At 47.1% G+C, this 24,074-nt stretch overlaps 1 protein-coding gene across 4 annotated transcripts in view; it reads right to left on the bottom strand.

Moving 5' to 3' along the window:
* Positions 1–3,421: 3,421 nt before the first annotated feature.
* The window catches only part of ALDH9A1 (aldehyde dehydrogenase 9 family member A1), a 262,831-nt gene continuing 242,178 nt past the window's right edge, over positions 3,422–24,074 (bottom strand). For all 4 annotated transcript variants that reach the window (XM_078641404.1, XM_078641401.1, XM_078641392.1 and 1 more), the window contains one exon: positions 3,422–3,657. In XM_078641404.1, the coding sequence (XP_078497530.1) occupies positions 3,563–3,657 (95 nt within the window). In that variant the 3' untranslated portion in view covers positions 3,422–3,562. The remainder of the gene's footprint in view (positions 3,658–24,074) is intronic.

Consider the following 24,074-nt stretch of genomic DNA (forward strand, 5'->3'; position numbering starts at 1 on the left):
AGACTCCAAATAATTCAGAGTTCAGTTAGTAGGACTGCATTTACATGCAAAGTTATAAAGACATCTCTCCTTTCTCCTGAAGGCTCTTCACTGGTTAGTGGGTGCAAGAAGATTTTCATTCAAATCTATTGTGTTTCACTTGCAAGGCAATAAATCGCAAAGGTCTGGACTTCCTCTAGATAAAAATCAACCAACAACCCCTAAATAGGAACTTGTGTTCCAGTCTGCCTCCCCTGTGAATCATTCCCCTTACGAGATGAAATAAGTTTGCAGCACTACTTTCTTGCACAGAATCGACAAATATGGAACTCCCTCAAAGCAACAATAACTATTAACAATCATCAGGAAATTAGAAGAATGTCAAATTGGGAAGAACCAGTTTTAACCAAAGACTTGTAGGAGAACAAAAAAATAAAATCAATCCTGATTGCTGAGACCATTGTCCCGATTCTAGTACAGTTCAAAAGTAGATAATAAAATTGCCATCCCACAAACAAATAATGTAACTACACCATAAGACTGCATGCGATATTTCAGCAACATAGTGAAGGAGAGTTGTCAACGTCTGCATAAACATTTGAACTGGCCTCCTTATTGTCAAACATTCCCTCTGCTTTCCTATACTCTACTGACTCCCACCTGACCCACCATCCTCCGTATGCTGCTCTTCATATCCTTGTCCTACTACAAGTTGCAGGCCCCTTCGCATTGTTTGCGAACTGCCTAAACTTCGTCCCAAAGAACACAACCTCTCCTTGCTCTGAAACCCTACAAAAGTGTCTTCTGTTCATCCTAATAAACATTTGCATGAATACACAAAGCACCTTCTAACAATACCACCCAAGTACAACAATTTAACACAAATAAACTGAAGTAAATGCATGGAATACATGGCATGCAGTCCCTAAAAACATAAGACTAATCCTAATCACTGAAAAGTCTGTTGAACTAACCTTGAGTTTGGGAGTACAAACTACTCACTGTAACACGCTTCAGTACCTCAGAGTAATAGGCATAAGAAAAGGCAATTACAGTACAATAAAATAAGCAGACAGACTTAGATAGGGAGCTAAACAGAACCACAGTTGGAAGGCAGCAGACCGCTTTCCAAGACGTGTTCAGAATGAAGTATAATGGTTTAAGTCTGTATCTGATCTCCGCTGTTATGTTACTGGGAGAAAACTCTTGACTGCCTATATGATGGTGTCCAAAATTAGATTCATACTAGGAGGTTGAAATAATGCACCTGCTCATCCTGACAGTGCTCCTGGGCACTTCATCCTCTGATCTTTCAAAAAGGAAACAAGGATTACAGCTATTACTTGCCAGCCTTTCGTTTATAGCCATGAAATCAGGGGAGTTTTGGAGAGGTCTGTTCGTGCTAAAGGTTTTGTACAGGGACTTCAGGGAGCAGTACATTGTGTTGATTTTCTTACCAATATAAAACCCCACGCAACCCTTAGATGTCCAGGCATTTAACGTTCAGAGCACAACACATGATCCACGTGTATATATACTAAGGACAGTGAAAAGAGAAGAGAAAAAGAAGGCCTGTGAGGTTTCCTCTTATGGAAGTATTTGCTCCAATAAAACATAAAAACTTAACAGAAGTTAAACTGGTTCAATGGTCATGGATTAGTTAGGGCGACCAGGACAGGGAAGCCCTATGGAGTGGATAAAGTCCCATGTACCCCATGCTGGGGAGCCCGCCGGTTTGTCACTGAAAAAGTAGAAGGAGAAACTGAGCCATTACTGGGGCCCGGGAACTTGCTTCTTCACGACAAATGCTTCTGACCTCGGCCTCAAGCTAAAACCCATGGTTCAATTAGGAGGTACAAAGTAGCAGAATTAAGCAATTCACCTTCAATATCTGCCTTACCGGTCCCTGGATCGAATACCATCAGTGGTATGAGACAAGAAATTGCCCAGGTAACCAAGGCAATGAGACAAATACAAATCTTTTTGTTGGGGGAACAGCCAGAATTAAACATCCCACAGATTAAAGGCACTACAGGTTGAAAAACACAAACAAAAAACTAATGCTGCCCCTATACACAATTATGACCACTGTTGACCGAATTCAAGACTTAGAGGACTTGAATTGCAAACTGGAAAAAGATAGCTTCAGTACGTAAAGGAAAACACTCAAACCCAATTAGTCACACTTTTAACACCAGAAGGCTCGAATTGAGGAGGTGGTCCTATAGTAAGCTTATTTTAGATGCATAAAGTATTTGGGTTGCAGAGTGCCTGGTCTTGTGAGGTGGACTCACCTTGTTCAGTAAACACAACGAAGAGGACAAGGATTACTGTGCAGGCATATGTATGCAAAGAAGGAACTGACATGCATGTGGAAGTCTGCGATTTCATTCCCCAAGCACAACGCAAGCTCATTCATCCTAAACTGTGGACGGTTATGAAAGAGCTGGTGCTTTAGATTAGTTTGCAGTCTGTAGCTGCAGTTACTTCCATCCTACCGCCTTCACCCATTTCACCTTAGCCCGGGAAACATGAGAATCAGCTGTATCCAGGCACACATGCCTTTCATTGTTCTGCATACTGTCCATAAATTGCTATTTTTGCATTTGTCACCCCGAGTGGGACGGGTATGCCCAGACGTGGGTTCCGTGCTCTCCATGCCACTGGAGTCAAGCTATCCTGGCTGATGAGGGGTGAAACCCCCAAACCGGTCCTAGGGTGCTTGTTTCCAGTCCAGGGAGGACCTGGCCTGGCAGTTCGGGCTGGACCGTTCCCATTGAGCACAGGGTCAAGACTGATTTGCATATGGCTGGGTTTAAACTGGAATGGCATGGTGAGCAAAAAACTATAGATTTAGGCCCAGATCTCTGTACTGGGGTGAATGTATGACATTGCTCTGCATTCGGTCCATCAATTGTTGTTTTTGCACATGCCTTGAGCCACGGCGTTCAGTTGTCAACCGCTCCTAATCACCAAATCCATCAACCCCACCCACAACCCGCTTATTTTTAGGTCTGAATATCTATGGAGCCAATTGTATGGTTTGTCCTGAACAAGTCTTCTCTCCAGCTTAGATAATCCAGGGCACATGTCGGACTCCTGATGAGTTTCTTTTAGGGACCTTGGAGGTTTTTATTCCATCGGTTCTATCTGAGCAGTGCGGCAATTGATTTGACAACTGATGTTGTATGATTATTTATTTTACTGCCATGAACTGAGACTTTCTAACTATATATATATTGTTTTGTATTGGGCACTTTCATGGTTCAACTGAGCCGAAATTAAGTTGATTTATTATTATACTGAGCTAAAGATCAGTGAGGATCGGTGCAGTCCTCACCCACACAGCAGTTTCCAGAATCAGGACTCATGGGCCTCACCCTCCTTCGAAGCTTTCAATGACGAGCTTGCAAGATTCCAATTCATAAATAAAAACAAGAAATATGTTCCAAAATACAATTTATAAAGAAACCATCACATTTTATAGGGAGAAGATGTTGGCAATGAACAAAGTACATTTTTCCTCAGGCACTTAGATGGTATCTTTAGATTGGATGGCAACTGAAATACTCAAAATGGGTGCTTAGAAAATCGACTCTACATCGCCCATCTCCACACAAACAGTCTTCAGCTGCGAGTAATACTCAACGACTACTTGGCCATTTTCTCTTCCAAAGCCTGTTTAAAAAACAAAAAGAACAAAAAGTGAGACTCCGAGCACACTGGAAGTGCAAAATGTGGAAACAAATACACCAGGCAGAATAAAGTAGCAACATTGGGATACTGCTGATACATTTGAATATAGAAATAACATAAAAAATGCACTAGGGAAAAGTTATTTAGATGTAAATACATGTTACAATTATCCACAAGATTGCTGATCTCTCTACCTCCAAGACATACAGAAATGTGTAACTGGAGGAGTCGTTTTCAATCATGTGATTTTAAACATATTAATGAGCTATACAGTCTTCACCCAACTACATGATCTCAGAACCCACCTAACAAAATTTAATCTCTTTTTGAAATAAACTTATAATTAGCATTACTATAAAAATAAAGTTTGGATTAAACCACCCATTTCCAAACACAACTGTGCTGATTTTGTTTCCACTCCCTCAGCACCCACTTTAAAAATAGAAAACAAATGAAACCAATATGTTGATGGCCCTAAGAAAATAGAATATTACTTCAATGAGCCCGGCTGGTGCGGGGGCTCGCACTGCAATGCAATGGCTGTTAGCCGCAGTTCATGTTTACCATTTCTGGAGCAAATACCTCTGAAACGTTTCAGCTAGCCTAGAATTAACATTTGAATTAAAGATTCACCTTTCAATTCACTTCAAATCTTTAAGGTTTTCTAGTTTGCAAAAGAAGGTGTAGTTGAGTTTTTTCTAATCCTGTTTTCACTTCACGGTTAGATTTCCCTCTTCAGCTTTATCAGGCCAGATGCCTGCAGCTTTTTACACAGGTCCTTCAGAATTGTGCTAAATGTTCAATAACAAGGACGATTCACTAGTATGTCTGTCAGAACTTTATTCACACTGAATGAGCATCCAATGTGCCAAATACACCATACTGGCATATGGGCAACGGGGGCAGAGTTACACTATGCTGAGCATTAACAACTCTGTGTACCGCTTAACAAAAGTTTGTATAAAACGTTATGCGTGTCTGTGACACTTGTGTGCTGATCTCATTACACAACGGGGATTACCATATGTTATCCGCGGCCTCTGCAAATGCGTATTAAGTTTGAGGATATGTTTACATGGATGCATGACTGGGTTGTGAAGACCACATTGTGGATTGTAATGTATACAAGCAGCTATTGGCTTGCCATAGTCAAGCTGCTTAAGAATGAATGAGAAATACACCTTTGACACAATAAGACTAATAAAAGTTGAGTGGACTGCTCAGAACACAAACTGCGGCCCAAATATAATGGTACTGTGTGTGGGCCATGTATGGAACACGTTCCTCTAAAAATTAGTGACTAGGACTGGCTCTCCCTGCGCACAGTATCAAATGTGGGCAGAATCAGCCACCAGATCAAGTGAAAGGGGAGCCACTTGCCCCCCTCCATGTATCGATACCTGTTCTACACCACTAACATTTCATTACCCTAGGATTAGTGTGTGACTACAAAGGACATCATCCCCCTCCTTGACCAGGAAGCCGGTATCCCCTATAGTCTATGGTAAGGAATAATCTAGTCTTCTAAATAACATTTATTTTTTAATAACATTATTGTTGATACCATATGTCAATGTTGCATGTGTGCTTATGAGGCATTTATGCCTACCACATCAATAAAGGTTAAACACCGAAAAACGCAAGGTATTTTTAGCTTGTCTGGCGCTCTCCTTGTCCAGTAGTTTTTATCTAAGAACTCACTCCTACCCATAAGTCTTCAAGGAGGTTGAGTGCACTCTGGTGGCACTGTCCTACCAGGTTGAGGAGAGGATGTCGTAGCATGACACCATTACATGTGTGAGGTTTGCTCTTCCATAAAGGATGGCTTTCATTCGAAGCTTAGCTGAAGTCCTGTGACATCCATACTCTGGACCTGTGATCGTTTCTCTAAGATTAGGAAACAGTCTGTTTTTGCTTTCTTTTTTCTCGCTCTACGAGCTGCCATACTCTTTTTCAGATTACATGGATACCTCGGGGTGGGGAGGCGTATGGTGGTCTACTCACCACATCTCTGCTTATGTATTAAAGGATATGGGCAACCTCACCATCATAGTGACCTGTGACACGTGGAATGCCACTTCCAGGCATGCTACACAGAAGTGGACGGTTCCCTCTTATACCAGGCTACTTCTGAGCCACAGATAGATATAGTATTTTTGAGAAACTGGACGCCTCAAGATCATAGACAACGGCATTTGACCACTAGTCCAAGGCAACTGCATGGGTGATTGATCATTTTACAGGTATGTCAATATGCAGTAGGATCGGTCTGTTATATACTTTTTAGGTTCAAATCCTTAGCTAGTGCCTCTTTTTTTGTTTACAACTATTTTGTCACATCTTATCTTTGAATCAAGGTCCAACATCTTTCTTTATTCTGAACGTACTGATCACTTTCACCCCGTAAGTGTTAAAAATAATGCAATATCTAATTTAGCAGAGTGATGTTCATTTTATACAGTTACATAGGTACATTACATTTAATGGTATGTGTTTTAACTTCTTCTTTGATACTAACAACTCTTCGGTAACTATTTTCTCTCCTAACCCATTTTACAGTAGGTCGATTGCCTAGTCTTCCAAAGCTATCCATCTTCTAACCTTGTTGCCTATTGGAACATAATATGCGATTACTTATTTCTTCACCAATTCTTTCACTCTCAAAAGCTTCCTCAAACGTTAGGTGGACAAACGTGTGCAGTGTTTCACCAATGTGCCTCACATCATGTTCAATCAATATAGTAATAATAACTAGCACAATAAAATGCTATTTATTCACTATGTATAGTTTTGTCTGAGGCGGTTCTAATGTGTGTATACCCATATGTATTTTAGCAGTCTTGAAAAAGCCCTTGAACCGAAGATTAAAGAAGCACCACAATGCAACCAAATGATAGCCTTCTCTCTTGCTCTAGCATGAACAAAATTAGACATCATATAATGATATAGCGAATTATATTCCAATATAAGAACGTGTTTAGCTTCCCTTCGTTATAAGGAACCCAAAATGTTCATGAACACAGGCAGAGTCTCCCAATAAAGGAAGACGGACCCAGATGAAAACACCAGCTGAGAAACTGGGAAGCAATGAGGCACTTTTGAGCAATACAATTTCATCACACCAAGAGATGAAGATTTATTTATTTATTTTGAAAGTTTTATATAGCGCGAACAAGATCTTTGCAGATATCAGAGCGCTTTACAGACGAAAGGTACAACGTGTGAGTAAATAACAATTGGGGGGGGAAGGTACATGAGGGAGCATAGTCATACAGTCACATCAATAATGATACAAGTACAAATAAGTGGTAGCGTAGACACTCAGGTAGGTCCATAACACGAGTCATACAAAAATGCAACAAAAAAAAAAAAGATCAGTAGAACTGAATGGTACAGCGTCTGTAAATATCATCCCCAGTAATAATTCAAGTGTATTTAGCCATGAGGATAGCTTTTACTTCTTTCTTAAATAGTATGGTAGAGGAGATGAGCCTGATTTCAGGGGGGAGTGAGTTCCAGATCCTGGGTGCCATTCCTGAGAAGGAGCGTTTATAGGTTTTTTCCTTGCGGAATCTTTGGGGCTTTAGCAAGAGATTGTTTGTACCTCTGGTGTTTCTGGAGCCTCCAGAAATCGTCAGCTTCTGGGCGAGGTATCCGGGTGAGCTCAGGTGGACAGCCTTGTGCGTCATGCAGGGGATTTTCAGATGTATTCTGGCTTCAAAAGGCAGCCAATTCAGGGCTTCCAGGTCAGGGGAAATGTGTGAGTGTTTCTTTGATCCAGTGATGAGTCTCGCTGCGGCGTTTAGAGAAGCTCTTATGGGTGCCGTAGTAGTTAGGGGGAGACCGCAGAGGGCGATGCTGCCGTAATCTATTCGAGGGATGACTAGAGCTTGTACCGCAGTTTGGAAATCTTTGGCTGGAAGGAAGGGTTTGAGTTTCCTTAAGGTATTGATCTGGTAGTTCGCACCCTTAGTTGCTTTGTTGATGTGTTCCTGCATGTTGAGGTTGGTGTCAAGTGTTATGCCTAGAGATTTTGCTGAGTCCACGATGGTGGGATGAACATTGAGTGCGGTTAGGTGTTTAAGCCAGATTTGAGTGGTAGTGATCTTCGCGGGAGGTGAGATCAAGAGGAACTCTGTTTTAAGAGCATTGAGTTTGAGATGATTAGCGGCCAGCCATGTTTGGGTGCTTCTGATCGTTGAATTCAAGTGCATAATGTCTTTGGGTGATTGTAATTTGAGATAAAGTTGGGTGTCATCGGCATACATGTGGAAGTGAACATTGGATGCTTGTAGCAAGGTGGTGAGCGGTTCCATAACTAGGTTAAACAAAGTTGGGGATAGGGAGGATCCTTGTGGGACGCCTAGCGATACCGGTATTAGCGAAGACATCAAGTTGTTACTCTTGAATTTCTGCGATCTGTTGTGTAGAAAGGACGTAAACCACTTGAGCACAGTTCCAGATATACCCATTCTTGTGTTTAATAGATCAAGTAAGTTCTCATGTTTGACGGTGTCGAATGCAGAAGAGAGATCAAGAAGGATAAGGAGGCAGGTATCGTTTTGATCTAGGATTTGCAGGGCGTCGTCAATTATGTGAGTCATAGCAGTTTCTGTACTGTGGTCTGCTCTGAAGCCTGATTGATGAGGGTTGAGTAGATCAAACTGATTAATGTGTTTAGTCAATTGAGTTTGTGCGCATTTTTCCAACAACTTGGCAAGAGTCGGAATATTGGTAATGTGACGGTAATTATTTAGATCAGAGGGGTCGGCTGTACGTTTCTTTAGTAGAGGTGTGACTTATCCAACTTTGAGGGAGTCGGGGATGGTCTCTTGTTGAAGTGAGCTGTTGATAATTTTAGTCCAGAGTGGGAGGAGCGACGGGGTAAGGTCTTTGACAGCGTTGGCAGGAAGGGGGTCCGTGAGGTGATTGGCTGGTTTCACAGTGCTGAGCAGTCTACCAATTTCTTCTTCCGAATAGGTGACAAAGGATGACCATGTAGCATTGTTTTTTGGTTCAGTGGGTGCTGTGCAGTGGGGTTTGGGGTAGAGACTTACGTCAATGAGGAGATCGTTCTTTATGTTGTCGGTTTTTTGGATAAAGAAAGAGGCGAAGTCTTCACATGAGGGCGCTTCGCCCAAAGTGCTGAGTGGTTGGGGTTGTTCCTTGGATTGTGTTCTGATTAGCTCAAACAGCTTTCTCGGACGATTTTTGGCTTGGTCGAGCTGACGGCTGAAGAAATCTGATTTTGAGTGTTTTATTTTCCTGAAGTAGGCATTTCTCTTTTTCTTCAGCGTTTTTAAGTGCAGTGCGGAAGGAGCTGATCTCCAGGTGCGCTCTGCCATTCGCATGGACCGTCTATCGTCATTGAGACTCCCGTCGTACCAAGGATTGGACATTTTTGTGGAGGCTCTTTTTAGCTGCATAGGTGCAGCTTCATTAACTATAGAGGTCATAGCGTTGAGATAGTGATCCGTCAAGGATTGGACATCCGTAACGCCAGTAGGAGGAAGTAAGAGATTGCAGCTGTTGGGGGGTAGAGAGTTTGGGTTGAGTTTTTTCAGGTCTCTTTTCCAGACTTTGGGCTTGAAGGATTGAACCGGGTTAAATTTGACTTTTTCGTTGATGAAGAATGTGGCAATATTATGATCTGACCAGTCACAGGGTTGGATAGATTCGAGTTGGATAGCGTCCTCTTTGGAGATAAGGTCGATGATAGAGCCTTTCTCGTGGGTCGGGCTGTTGCATATTTGGGTGAGGTCAAGGGCGTCGAGGAAGTTTTTAAGACTATTTACCACCGCGTCATTATGATCGTTCCAGTGGAGGTTGAAGTCACCAAGGTATATTTGTGTGAGTTGTCGCCCTGAATTGGTTGCGATCGGATCCATGATTTGTTGCGAGAAGGTAAGGTTGTCCCCTGGTGGGTGGTAAATGCCGTGAAGAGAGCATATCGGTTTGCCCGTACTGATAATATCGAGGCAGATGTATTCACAGGAGGTTGGGGAGGGTAGGGAGGGAGAGGTTACTTTCAAGACAGAGAGGTTACTCCTGTGTATACATGCGATTCCACCACCTTTTTGACCAACCCTGTCTAGTCTAGTGATGTGGTAGTTGGGGGGAACCAGTATGTCCATTATAGGTGTAGACGATTCAGTTAGCCAGGTTTCAGTCATGAAAAATAGGTCAAGGTCCAGTGCTAAGATGAGATCAGCGATTGCAGAGGAGTGCCTAGAGGCCGATCTGCAGTTGAGGAGGGTGCATTTGAGACGGGGTGTGTCGAGGGTGGAAGGGGGTTCTAGAGAGAGGGGGACTTTTCTCAGATTACTAAGGATGGAAATTCTGTTGTTTTGTGTGGGGGGTCTAAGGGGATTTGGATGAATCGTTGGAATGGCGCAGAGGGTGGAGGGTATGTTGTTAAGGGGAGCTGGGTCGTAGGAGCGGAGGAGGGTGACTGTGTCGAGGTCCGATAGTGAGTTGCAGGAGCGATGGGGACGGTTTTCACGATTGCGAACAGGGATTGAGGTCCAGTGCGGGGGGCGTTGAGTGCGAGAGTCAGCCGACCGGGTGGAGGTCCTGTTAGGAAGGGTGGTGCTGGTGAAGGCGTGTGAGGGGTGTCTGGGGTGTGTGCAGAGTAGTTGTTTGATGATGTGAATGTCTTGTTTGAGCTTGAGGAGGGTGGTGGGTGAGGAGTGACTGGAATGCGTGCAGAGTAGTGGTTTGATGATGTGAATGTCTTCTTTGAGCTGGAGGAGGGAGGCCATAACGTAGTCTAGTGTGGGATGTGTGTTGGTGGTGGGGATTGGAGGGTTGGGGGAGGATGACATTGGGGGGACGTTGGTGGTATGGAGGAGGGTATTGGTGGTAGGTGGAGAGTGCCTGGTGGAGGATGGGCGTATGTTAGTGGTGATGGGGGCGCATGTAGGGTAGTGGGGGGTGAGAATGGAGGGGGGGGGGAAGTGGGATTGTATGTGGTTCTTTTTTGAGGGGGCGGAGTTGAGTTGATAGAGGCGTGATCTGGGTGGTTAGTTAATGGGTGGAAGTGGGGGCTGAGAATGGGGGGGATAAAGGGTGGGGTTTGTCTGTGTGCGTGTCGGTCTGGTGCTGAACTCGGTTAGGCGGATTGTGGGTGGGAGCTGTGGTGTCATGGGTGAAAAGAATGGGAATGTGGGCTGGTGAAAGGGTGGAGGGGGTACGGTTGGTGTATGTGGGGGAAAGATCTATGTCTGTTATTGAGGGGTGTGGGGTAGCAACAGTAGGTGGGTGCATGAGTAAGGTGCCGGTGGTAGAGGGGAGGTGCGTGTCGTTTTGGGGCTGAGGTAGGTTAGAGGCGTTGTGGTTGGGGGCTGTGGTGACAGGGGTGAAAGGAATGGGAGTGGTATGAATGGAGGTCAAGGTGTTGGTGGGGGGGAGGGGGAGCAGCTGGTGTATGTGGGGGAGAGATCTAAGTCTGTGATTGAGGAGTGTGAGGTGGCTGCGGTAGGTGGGTGGATGACGAATGTGCCGGTGGTAGAGGAGAGGTGCGTGTCGTTTAGGGAGTGAGCTATGTTAGCATCGTTATGGTTGGGGGCTGTGAGATCAAGGGTGATCGGACTGAGAGTGCTATGAGTGGGGGTCCGCGGATTGGAGAGGTGCTGTAAGAAAGTGGGGAACAGGTTGTCTAGTAGATCCAGGTTCCTGTCTGTGGATTGGATTAGGACAATCCCGTTGTTATAGATAGTGATGGTGGTTCTGCCTGGGAAGAGTTGGGATGGAGTGATGGAGAGTGTTCGGCCATGAGCGGATTTCCTGGAGTTGGAGACGGTGAGTAAAGAGAGGAACGTTTTTCTCCATTGAGCTCTGCGTGCGGTGTGGAAGATGATATCAATGTTTACAGCACCATTGACCGGTGAGAAGTAGGTGTCTGCAAAGGGAGTTTCAGGGTGGGACCTCAGTAAGTTGTGTTTAAAGCGTTTAGCGGCTTTTTTGGTGAGTATGGGTGGGTAGTTGATTCTGTATGTGTGCTTGCCGATGAGCTCCATGTTGGGATGACGGAGTCGGTAGGTGTGGGAGGGTGCCCAGTAATCGCCGGTTGCATGGGATGAAAGTGACACTAGTGAGCAGCCAAGGTGTATGCGGTAGTAGTCAATGCAAACAGGGATAAGAATTGTAGTGGGTGCGGGTTGCACAGATGTAGGGTGCACAATAATGAAATACGGGAGCAGAATACAAACACATACACTAATACCCAGTTGCATGGATCAACAGTGACATTAATGAGAAACCAAAGTATATGAGGTAGTAATTGGTGCATACAGGAATAAAACTTAAAATGGGAGCAGGTTACATAAATGTAACAGGTCTATATGAGCAATTAGTCGGTGCATTACAGGAGTAAAAAGTGAAGTCGTTGTGGGTTACAAACATGTACAGAATAAAATAAAGGTGTAATACTGACGATATACTAGACTGAATTACCGATGCAGGCAGTAAAATACCTGAATCAAAAGTAACAATAGTGAGTAGTCCAAAATGAGTGGTCCAAAATAGATGAGGTACATGAATCAGTAGCAAAATAGAGTTGCAACAGGAGTTATATGCTATATAACAATATTGAGTAGTCAAAAATAAATGAGGTACATGAATCAGTAGCAAAATACAATTGCAACCAAAAATTATATGAGACCAAAAGTGACACTAGTGAGCAACCAAAATATATGAGGTAGCAATTGGTGCATAGAGGTGAAGAAAAAGTGGGATGTGCAGGATACCATTAGGAGTATAGACATATAATACCACTGTAAAAGGCAGACACCCTATCATAATCTTGCGTGTAAACATATGTTGTAAATATATGAGGTAGCATCGGTGCATTACAGGTGAAGAAAAAGCAAGATGTGCAAGATACAACTAGGAATATACATAAAATACCACTGTGGAATGGCAGACATTTTATCGTGAGGAATGACTAGTCCATGATGGTCGCCAAGGATAGACAGTCTAAGATGGCCGAACCGATAGGGGAGATAGAGAAATTAGTCCTCTGTCTGCTGCTATTACTTTGGGCACAGGGAAGGGCAAATTCACTTTCAATTAGAGCAAGCACTGCTCGTAGCATGCTGGGAGGGAGGCTTATCTCTAGTTCTGGTGGTCTTGTGTGGAGGAGTTAAGCTGAAGAGCCTCGTGGACATCAGAGGCATTGGTGGGATTTATTGTTACAGTTTTATGGCCCCAGCCATTTTGAACAAAGGAGATAGTTTAAAATGTGAGCAGGCGGGTGGGGTGAAATAAATACCTTATGTACCAGCTGCATCGTGTGCATGTTGAGTTTGCCAGCAAAGTTTGACAGGTTGCTGTTGCAATAGTTAATCAAAGTGTGTACAGGGCGGGATGGGGGGCCTCTCTCTCAGCCCTCCGATGTCGCTGTCCCTCCAGCCTCCGGTGGTAGGCTCCACTCAACCGACGTCCCTCTTGATCCCGTTAGTCAGGAAGGGGGGGGGGGTCCGATGTCGTGTTCGCGTCTGAGGTGTGGGCTGATCGCAGCAGCCGGTACAACGGCCCCCTTCTGCCGTGGAGCGGCCGAGGGGGGTTCTCTCAGCCCTCCGATGCCGCCGCGACTCCACCGCTATGGAGCCGGCGGCTCTGCTTCACTGCTGATCCTTGCGGGTCGCAGCAACCGGCGCAAGGTGCAAGATAAATGGGAAATGAAGATTCTGGGTGTCTGGACATTTCCGATTTTCTCAGATGTACAAATCCTGAATGTTTGACAGTGACAGATGTGCTGCATTGAGCTTCATAGGGGATATTTCCATATGCTCATTCCTAAGAAGCACAGTAGATATATTTTTAGGCAACACAAAGTATTACCCTTCAATGCGAAGTTCGCTTCTTAAACCTTCTCCAAATAGGTCGCAGTGGAAGAAGTTCAGCTTCGCATGATTAATTTTTATCTACCCACACTTAAACTAGTCCTTCAAGACTAATTTCAACCAGAAATCATTCAGATATCCAAACTCCCCTCAAGACCTCATCTACAGCTCGAGATGAACCACACCAATTCAACATCCCTCTTAAAGCAACACAAATTAACAAGGAGACGTGTTAGGCAGAATGAATGAAAGTATTCCAAGTAAAACAAGAATGTTTTCTATGAAGAAGTGGTTACAGTTTCACTTATTCCTCAACCAAAAACACAAGACAGTTCATCCCATCGAAGATCAACGGCATCCTGAACTTTATAGTTCTCATGCACGGCTGCACAGGATTCCTCTTCAGAAAAGTGTCCGGTATTAGTGATCTTGCGACTGGGAAGACAAGTGGACTTCAAATCTAGCAGCCCTCAAATCCCTCAACTTGGTGATGTTCATAGAAGTACATCATTCAGTAGGAGCCTTTCCCAAAACAAATCTATCTTTGCTGACTGTGAATGGGACACTTCGACAAAGGGCTGAATAGCATGTTACACTTCTCCTTACCCCAAATGACACAAGAGTTATGTCTAGGAAAGGAAGAGGCTTCTCTTAATGACTTCATATAGTTCAGGGTGGTTCACCTAATCCACAATTTGTCATCACCCCTGTCAACATCAAACGCATGAACTATCCCTATAAACCCAAATAAATGAGGCATAGTACCCACTCCACAGAAGCCCAAGCACTAGGGCACTGGCTCTTAGGCCGAGACCCACTGACTACTGTGATCTACTTCAAAGTTATCGATTATTTCAAAGCAGATCTCACACAGCAGACCTCAAATGTATAAACTGAATATTTCTGTATGACGTCTATAGTCTGTGGGGAATAGCACAGTTAGATCACAGTGCAACAGTAAAACCCAAGGCTGCTGTGTGTGGTTATCTAGAACCCAATAGCAATGGAGATCAAAATTCACCCCACCGGCCCAATTTCTCTTCTGGCAAATGTCCTGCTAAAACTGAGGGAATACACATTAATACCCTCCTTTATCTGGTATGTGTAGAGATTCCTGTACCATCTCAGCCTCTACAAGTGCAGCACAGTGGACCGATCAGATCAAACTGCACTTAAAAAAATGAATCCTGAATTAGTGAATATCTTCCTATGTATTTTATTTTAAATGTAAGATAATTACATATCACACTTTAAGGAGGTGGATACTTTGTGAGCAGCCAGCCTTGAAATGCAAATCTAATTCGGTGACGTTTTGATGGAGGCGCCAACTTCTCATTCTTAAAAAAGCTGTAACAGAGACTGATGCTTATATTCTACAATATTTGTAATGGTCCAGTTACGGTTATAAGCTACCTTTCAATGTCAACATAGCACATCAAAACATAGCAAGCAAATCCCATGTTAAAAGCTGCATGCAAAGAGAAAAGCGGTACAGTTAAAAAGGCCACTTATTTTTAAAACATTATGCTTGAGAAGGATAACTGAACAAAGAACATGCAAGGTAACAACTGCATTACCTGGTAAGACCTACAATACTCCTGCAAAAGGTCAATTTAGCTGCCATTACACCCACCCAGGTAGCCTACTCACACATATGTAGTGGTCTGTCCATCCCTTTTGCGCAGACTGCCTACTATAATTCTGACCTTAGTACTGACACTCAGGTGGCCTAGCGTCTCTGTAAATTCTATTTGAAGAACAGCCTGGCAATATTTTGCTTTCTCCTCTTAATCACTCATCTCCTGGTTTTCCTGTAAACTCTTACATGGAGAGAAACTTTTTCCATCCAGTGGTTATTGATTAAAATTGCACGATGGAGAAGGAAAAGTTACTTTTCTTCATTATTAGATTCATAAGCAACTCAAATGCCTTAGCAATAGAAATCCGGGGTCTGCACATATAAAAGGGAACTGAGTGGGTTACTCTTGAAAGAAGCAAAGAACCAAGGCTGTCAGTCCACAGCACTGCATTGTAAAACATGCTAGCAGGCTGGCAACCTTAAAGTGACACTTCATTTTCCTTGCTTAGTGTTATTTTCTTGGTTTCATTTTTCCTTCTGAACATAGGAGTTTGTAGAAAAAGAAAAAACACAATATTTTTAAAACTAGACCTCTAGTGAAAGGCAATATTATTCATCTTTTTAAAAGTGATTCAGTCCAATAAGCTCGCAAAAAGTAGCAGACGCACAAGTTACTACTTGTGTAACGATATATCTGTAAGAGACATTAGTTAGTGATAGATTCCTTACCTTAGAATATCCCCAGGCGTCAGACTGGATCCGGAATTTTTTTGCGTAGCAGTACCCATGCGCGTCGGTAGGCGTCGTCCGCGGCTCCGCGTCAGTCGTCGGCGCCGTGATGACGTCGTTGGAGTACTTAGACGCCGCCTCCGCGTGCTGACGTCAGTTCTTATACACAGCTTTTCCGCGCCAGATACGCAGAGCCATGATAGAACCAACACTGGTGCCATGAAACTAGGGCCCTGAAAGGGGATGACCTTAACCCTAGATATCGGTTCGCAGAACGGGGAGGATGGGTGAGTCGGTAAGGAATCTATCACTAACTAATGTCTCTTACAGATATATCGTTACACAAGTAGTAATTTGTGTATCTGAAAGAGACAGGTTAGTGATAGATTCCTTACCTTAGAATAGATACCCCAGCAATATCAACCCCAGTCGTGGGTCTGCGAACCAATAATCACACCAGAAAGTCCTGGAGGACGGAACGGCCAAAGAAGCCATCCCTCCAGACTTGGCTGTCCAGGCAGTAGTGTCTTGCAAACGTGTGCAGCGAGGCCCACGTAGCTGCCTGACAAATGTCCTGCAAGGGCACACCTCGGCCCAGGGCAGTTGTAGTCGTGGGTCTGCGAACCAATAATCACACCAGAAAGTCCTGGAGGACGGAACGGCCAAAGAAGCCATCCCTCCAGACTTGGCTGTCCAGGCAGTAGTGTCTTGCAAACGTGTGCAGCGAGGCCCACGTAGCTGCCTGACAAATGTCCTGCAAGGGCACACCTCGGCCCAGGGCAGTTGTAGTCGCAGTGGCTAGAGTGGAATGAGCCCTCAGCCCAATAGGAGGTTCCTTCTTAGCCAAGGAGTAACACGCCTGGATTCACAAGATAATCCACCGAGAGATGGTCTGCTTGTGCACCGCCCGTCCCTACCTAGTGCCTACTTAGTGCCCTGCAAAGAGTTGGTCATCCACCCGGAACTGGCGTGTGCGATCCAGATAGTAAGAGAGCCCACGTTGTAGGTCCAGACGGTGGAGCCTCTCTTCCTCCTTCGAGGGACGCGGAGGCGGAAAGAAGGTGGGCAAGGTGATGGACTGCCCGATGTGGAAGGCCGTGACAACCTTGGGCAGGAAAGAGGGTCTTGTCCGCAACACAACCTTGTCCGGATGGACAGAGAGGAAAGGAGGTGTGGAAGAAAGAGCCTGCAGCTCACTCACTCTCCTGACAGAGGTAATGGCAACCAGGAAAGCAGTCCTTAAAGTAAGAAGACGGAGAGGACAGTTATGGAGCGGCTCAAAGGGAGCACACATTCGATAGGTAAGTACAAGGTTCAAGTCCCACTGGGGCATCACGAATGGAACAGGAGGAAACATGTGAATGATGCCCTTAAAAAACCTATTTACAATTGGGGACTTGAGCAAGGATGGCTGATCAGGTAGCCTTAAGAAGGCGGAAAGGGCAGAGAGGTAGCCCTTGATAGTGCCCAGAGCAGAGCCCTGCTGGGCAAGAGAAAGAAGGAAGAGAAGAACCTCAGAAAGGGGTGCAGAGAGTGGATCTACAGCCTTTGCTGTGCACCATGCCACAAATCTGTTCCACCTGCAGGCGTATACTGACCTTGTGGAGGGACGCCTGGCTGCCAGAATGACATTACAGACTTCAGAAGTCAAGTCAAATGGCCTCAACTGTCGCCGCTCAATCTCCAAGCTTGTAGGTGGAGACTGGACAGGTTCGGGTGGAGGACCGTCCCCGTCCTCCTGAAGAGGCAGACATGCTGAGTAGCTCTGGATACCAAAATCTTCGTGCCCAGTCCAGAGCCACAAGGATACCCTACTCCCGGTCGCGCCTGATCTTCAGCACTCTGGGCAGAAGTGGTATAGGCGGTAAGGCGTACAATAGACCGCAACTCCACTCGCGACGAAAAGCGTCGCCGAGCGAGTGCCGCCTTGGAAATTCCAATGCGCAGACCGGATGACATTGCGCGTTCTCCTCTGTGGCGAACAGATCTAACCAAGGCTCTCCCCACTGCTGAAAGAGGCCTTGCGCCACGTCAGAGTTCAGACGCCATTCGTGATCCATCATGCACCAACGGCTGAGTTCGTCTGCCCTGGAGTTCAGAGAACCTGCCAGGTGTTGAACCACCAGAGTCACGCCCTGATGTTCCAACCACTGCCAAAGGCGCAGAGCCTCATGGCAAAGGGTCCACAACCCCACCCCGCCCTGTTTGTTGCAGTACCACATGGCGGTGGTGTTGTCCGTGAACACCTGCACTACACTCCCCCGGACAGAGGGGAGGAATGCCTTCAGTGCAAGTCGGATCGCCCACAGCTCCAAAAGGTTGATGTGGAGCTGCCTCTCCCACGTGGCCCCCCAAGCCCTGGAGGGACGTGTCCGTCACAACTACGTGCTCCGGTTGGGGTAGGGAGAGGGATCTGCCGCTGACCCAATCGCAGTCCGTGAGCCACCACTGCAACTGTCTTGCAGCGCCCTCCGAGATCAAGACATGGTCGGACAAGTTGCCCTGATGCTGGGCCCACTGAAACTTCAGGTCCCACGGCAGAGCCCGCATCCGCCACCTGGCGTGATGCACTAGAAGGAAGCAGGAAGCCATCAGCCCCAGAAGCCCCAGCGTCAACCTGACCGAGACTCGGGATAACGGCTGAAAGATCGGAATCATAGCCTGAATATCCCGAACCCACTGTTCGGGAGGATAACCCGGAAACTGCGCGGAGTCTAGAACCGCTCCGATGAAGAGGAGCTTCTGAGAGGGACACAGGTGTGACTTCGGCACATTGATTGAGAACCCCAGCAGGTGCAGGAGGTCGGCCGTAGTCTGGGGGTGGCTGACGACTGTCTGGAGTGAGCCCGCCTTCAACAACCAGTCGTCGAGGTAGGGGGAAGACTGAAACCCCTAACCTGCGCAGATGAGCTGCGACCACCGCCATCACTTTCGTGAACACCCGTGGGGCGCTGGTATGGCCGAAGGGGAGCACGGTAAACTGAACGTGCTCGTGGCCTACCGTGAACCGCAGGTAACGCCGGCGGGCCGGCAGGACGAAGATGTGAAAATAAGCGTCCTGCAAGTCCAACGCTACCATCCAGTCTCCAGGGTCTAGGGCAGATAAGACCTGAGCCAATGTCAGCATCTTGAACTTCTCCTTCCGGAGGAAGCGGTTGACGTTCCGTAGGTCCAAGATAGGGTGTAGGCCCCCTTTGCCCTTCTTGGGTACCAGAAAGTAGTGGGAGTAACAACCACACCCTACTTCTGGCCCAGGAACGCGCTCGATGGCCCCCTTGGCCAAGAGGGCCGTAACTTCCTCTTGTAGAAGTTTCAAGTGATCCCCCGACACGCGGTGGTACTGCGGTGGCATGGCTGGAGGGGACGCCTCGAAGGGGAGGGAGTAGCCCCTTCGGACGATTTAAAGCACCCACCTGTCCGATGTGACAGTGCGCCAGTGGTGGTGGTGGTGATGGCGGACCCTGCCCCCCCAATGGCGTCACATGGGCCTGAAAGCACGGACTAGGAGGGTTTTGAGGCAGATGCTATAGGGGTAGGTGTGGACTGGCCTCGCCGTTGTCCCCGACCGCCGCCACGGCGGTTTCCACGCCCGCCACCGCGCTGGATGTAGTCTGCGGCACGTGGCTGGCAGGACGAGTGAGGGCGCCCCTTCCTTGGCCACGAAAGGGGCGAAAGGCAGCAGTTTGCCGGCGTGGGGCCGAGAGGCCCAAGGACTTGGCCACAGCCCTGAAGTCCTTAAAGCGGTCAAGCACATGGTCTGCCTTTTCGCCAAAGAGGCGACGGCCATCGAACGGCATGTCCATAAGGGTGTTTTGGACATCGGCTGAGAAATTGGCGGACCTCAACCAGGCCTGACGACGAATCGCCACCGTCGTTGCCATCTCTCTGCCTAGAGAGTTGGTAGTGTCCAGCCCACACCGATGGAATACCGTGCCGCATCCCGGCCCTCCACAAGGGCCTGGCCGAGTTTAGCCCGTACCTCCATCAGGCATTCTGGCAGCACGGCCGCGACCGTGTCCCACAGAGAGTGGGTGTATCGGCCCTAGAGGCACGCAGTATTGACTGACTGCAATCCCAAACTCAGGGAGGAGAATTGAATATGCTACTTACCAGTATGCATCTGTTCTTGCCATGTAGGGCTGCTAACATTCATATCTTTTGCATTAGATCGCCGCCTAGTGTTGGGTCCGGATGATCGCACATTGTTGTCCTGGAAGAGTCTTCGAAGTATCCTGAGATAGGTGGCTCCTCCCCTGGACTACAGTGCGCATGGGCATCGGCTCCATCCCCAGATTGTTTTTAGCCATTGTGGCAGAGATGGAGTGTAAAGTGTAAAGGATGTCCATGCTAATGATTGAATACAAGAGTATGTCTGCAGCTGCGACAGGCACCGGGGAGGAGGGTGGGCGATATGAATGTTAGCAGCCCTACATGCCAAGAACAGATGCATACTGGTAAGTAGCATATTCAGTTCGAGGCATGTGGGCTGCTAAATTCATATCTTTTGCATAGAATAAATAGCAGTCCCTCCATTAGCGGCGGTTGCCTGTGCCAGCTGCAGAAACCTGAAAAAGTGTTTTGAGAACAGCCTGTCCTACAGCTGCTTGCTGCTTGGAATGTACATCAACACAGTAGTGTTTTGTAAAGGTATGTGGAGTAACCCACGTGGCTGCTCTGCAAATATCTTCTAAAGGAATGTTCCCCAGGAAAGCCATAGATGCCCCCAATTTGCGTGTGGAGTGCGCCCTTGGGGGTATTGTCAAGGTACGTTTTGCCTTTTGATAACATATTTGGATGCACTTAACAATCCACCTGGCTATTCCTGCTTTGGAAATAGGGTTGCCCTTGTGCTGTGGCGCGAAGGCAACAAAAAGCTGTTTTGTTTTCCTAAAGTGTTGTGTCCTGTCAATGTAGTACATCAACGCCCTCTTGACATCTAAAGTATGAAGCATTCTTTCCGCCACCGTTTGTGGGTTTTGGAAGAATGCCGGCAAGTCAATAGTTTGGTTGAGATGAAACTGACACCACCTTCGGAAGGAATTTTGGGTTAGTACGTAGTACCACCCTATTTGGATGAATCTGAATGAATGGCTCTTGGATTGTGAGCGCTTGTAGCTCACTAACCCGCCTCAGTGACGTAATAGCTATTAGGAAAGCTACTTTCCACGTTAGGAACTGGAGTTCACACGAGTGCAGTGGCTCAAAAGGTGGTCCCATCAGTCTGGTGAGGACCACATTGAGGTTCCACACCGGAGCTGGCGGTGTTCTTGGGGGAATGACTAGTTTCAGGCCTTCAAGGAAAGCTTTAATGGCAGGCACCCTGAAGACAGAGAGATGCTGCCTATTCTGAAGATAAGCTGCTATGGCGGATAGATGTATCCGAATAGAAGTGTACGCCAGATTGCACTTGTAAAGATGTAACAGATAGCAAATGATGTTAGGGATAGATGCATCTAGCGGGTTGATGTTATTGGCTGTACAGTAAATGACAAAACGCTTCCATTTTGCAGCATAGCATGCTCTGGTAGTAGGCTTTCGTGCCTCCTTGATGATGTCCATGCATTCTGGAGGTAGGTGAAGGTATCCAAACTCTAGGACTTCAGGAGCCAGATCGCCAGGTTGAGCTGTTGCGGGTCTGGATGCTGAATGTCTCCATGGTTCTGCGTCAAAAGTCTGGGCGTGAGGCGCAGCCTTTGATGCGGCACCACCGAGAGTTCGAGGAACGTGGTGTACCATGCTTGGCGCGCCCACGTTGGAGCAACCAGGATGAGAGTCATCGAGTGCTGCCTTAGCTTTCTTGCCACCAGCGGTATCAGAGGGGCTGGCGGAAAAGCGTACGCAAATCTGCCTGACCAGTTCATCCATATCGCATTCCCCTGCGACTGTGGGTGAGGGAACCTGGCGGCAAAGTGTTGGCATTTTGCGTTTTCGTTTGTGGCAAACAGGTCTATCTCCGGATGACCCCACTGCTGGAAGTACGGGTGGAGTACAGACGGGTGTAACTCCCACTCGTGCATTTGATGGCTGTATCTGCTGAGCAGATCCGCCATCTGATTGTCCTTGCCCGGGAGGTGTTCTGCCATGAGGAAAATGTTCCTCTGAATGGCCCACTTCCACATGCCCTGAGCCAGATGAGACAGCTGTGGCGAGTGGGTGCCCCCCTGCTTTTGAATGTAGTACATCACGGTCATGTTGTCCGTCCGGACTAACACTACCTTGTTGCACAGATGTACAAGGAAGGACTTGAGCGCCATGAAGATTGCCATCAGTTCCAGATAGTTGATGTGCATCTTCTGTTGCTGCGTCGTCCATAGTCCCTGCACCGTGTAAGTGAGCAGATGAGCTCCCCATCCCTGGAGAGATGCGTCCGTTGTCAGGATAATCTGTGGCACTGGCTCCTGGAACAGTCGGCCCTTGCAAAGGTTGTGTGGAGTCCACCAATGCAGAGAGTCGTATGCCCGACTGGTAACCAACACTAGGTCTGTCAATTGTCCCTGAGCCTGCGTCCACTGATTCGCTAAGCACTCCTGGAGCGGACGCATATGTAGACGTGCGTGAGGGACTATGAAGATGCAGGAGGCCATCATGCCAATCAACTGCATGAACACTCCCGCTGGAAGAGAGTGTTGCGGTCTGAACTTTTGGATTAGCGACTGCATGCTGTCTATCCTGACTTGGTTTGGCTGGGCCATGGCCGTCAGGGTATTGATTGTCGCACCTAGAAACTGCCGGACATGCGCCGGCTGAAGATGCGACTTTGGGTAGTTCAACGAGAAGCCCAGATCGTGAAGGAGGTGAATGGTAGTCGACATGTCCGCGGCGCACTGTTGTTCCGACTTGGCTTGAACGAGCCAGTCGTCTAGGTAGGGGTAGACATGGATGTTCTGCCTCCTGAGGTGCGCCGCCACTGTCGCCAGACACTTGGTAAACACTCTTGGGGCTGTGGTCACTCCGAAGGGTAGGACCTTGAACTGATAATGGTTGCCTTGGATAGTGAATCTGAGGTATTTCCTGTGGGATGGGTGTAGTGGAATGTGGAAATAAGCATCCTTGAGGTCCAAGGTTGCTAAGAAGTCCCCTTGGTTTAACAAGGGAAGAATCTGTTGCAGTGTAAGCATATGGAAATGTTCTGAAAGTATATACAGGTTGAGGGGACGCAGATCCAGAATGGGTCTGAGAGATCCGTCCTTCTTTGGAATAAGGAAGTACAGGGAATATACCCCTGTGCCCTCCTCCTCCACCGGCACGAGCTCGATTGCACCTTTTTGCAGCATCACCACTACCTCCTGCTGCAATAAGTGCAAATGCTCTGCGGACATAGGCCGTTGCCTTGGTGGAATGTTGGGTGGAGTGGATTTTAACTCTAGACAATAACCGTACTGGACAAGTTGTCGCACCCACCTGTCTGTGGTGATGTTTCTCCAGACGGGCAGGAACTGCTGTAGTCTCCCCCCGACAGGTGTTAAGTGGTCGGGGGGCAGTGACAGAGAGTCACTGTTTGCTTGGGGCAGAGGAGCGGGAGTTGTTGTTTCCTCTGCCACGTCCTCTGGTGCGGTTTCCTCGGTAACCCCCTTTGTTCTGCTTGGGGTACGAGGATTGTGCTCCACCTCTAGAGAATTGTGATTGTTGACCCATCTGTCCTCTGGTGACTCCACGTGCACCTGAGCGACGAAAATTGTTGCCACGGAACTGTTGTGATTGTAGGGCCCCCATAGACTTAGCAGTTTCGTTGTCTTTCTTAATCTTTTCCAAGGTGGTGTCAACATCTGGACCAAACAGTCTATCAGGATTGACGGGCTGATTAAGTATGGTTGTTTGAATGTCTGGTTTAAACCCCGATATGCGGAGCCACGCCTGCCGTCTCAGCATGACGCTAGTGTTAATAGCCCTAGCTGCTGTGTCTGCGGCATCAAGTGCACACTTTATGGCTGCGTTGGAGATCAGTTTTCCCTCTTCTATAAGCAGTTTGGTGCCCTCTTGAAACTGCGGAGGCAGGTGTTCTAAAACGTGCTCTAGGGTGTCGTAATGCGCCCTATCATAATGTGCCAAGAGTGCCTGTGTATTTGCAATACGCCAAAAATTGGCAGCCTGTGCAGCTACTCTTTTGCCTCCTGCCTCTAGGACTTTTGACTCCTTATCCGGGGGAGGATCTTCACCCGTTGTTTGGGAGTTCGCCCTTTTACGGGCATTTGCGACCACAAGGGAGTGAAGCGGCAACTGTCCCCGAATGTATGCAGGGTCTGCAG

This window comes from Lissotriton helveticus, chromosome 1_1 (genome assembly GCF_964261635.1).
Source record: "Lissotriton helveticus chromosome 1_1, aLisHel1.1, whole genome shotgun sequence".
NCBI lineage: Eukaryota > Metazoa > Chordata > Amphibia > Caudata > Salamandridae > Lissotriton > Lissotriton helveticus.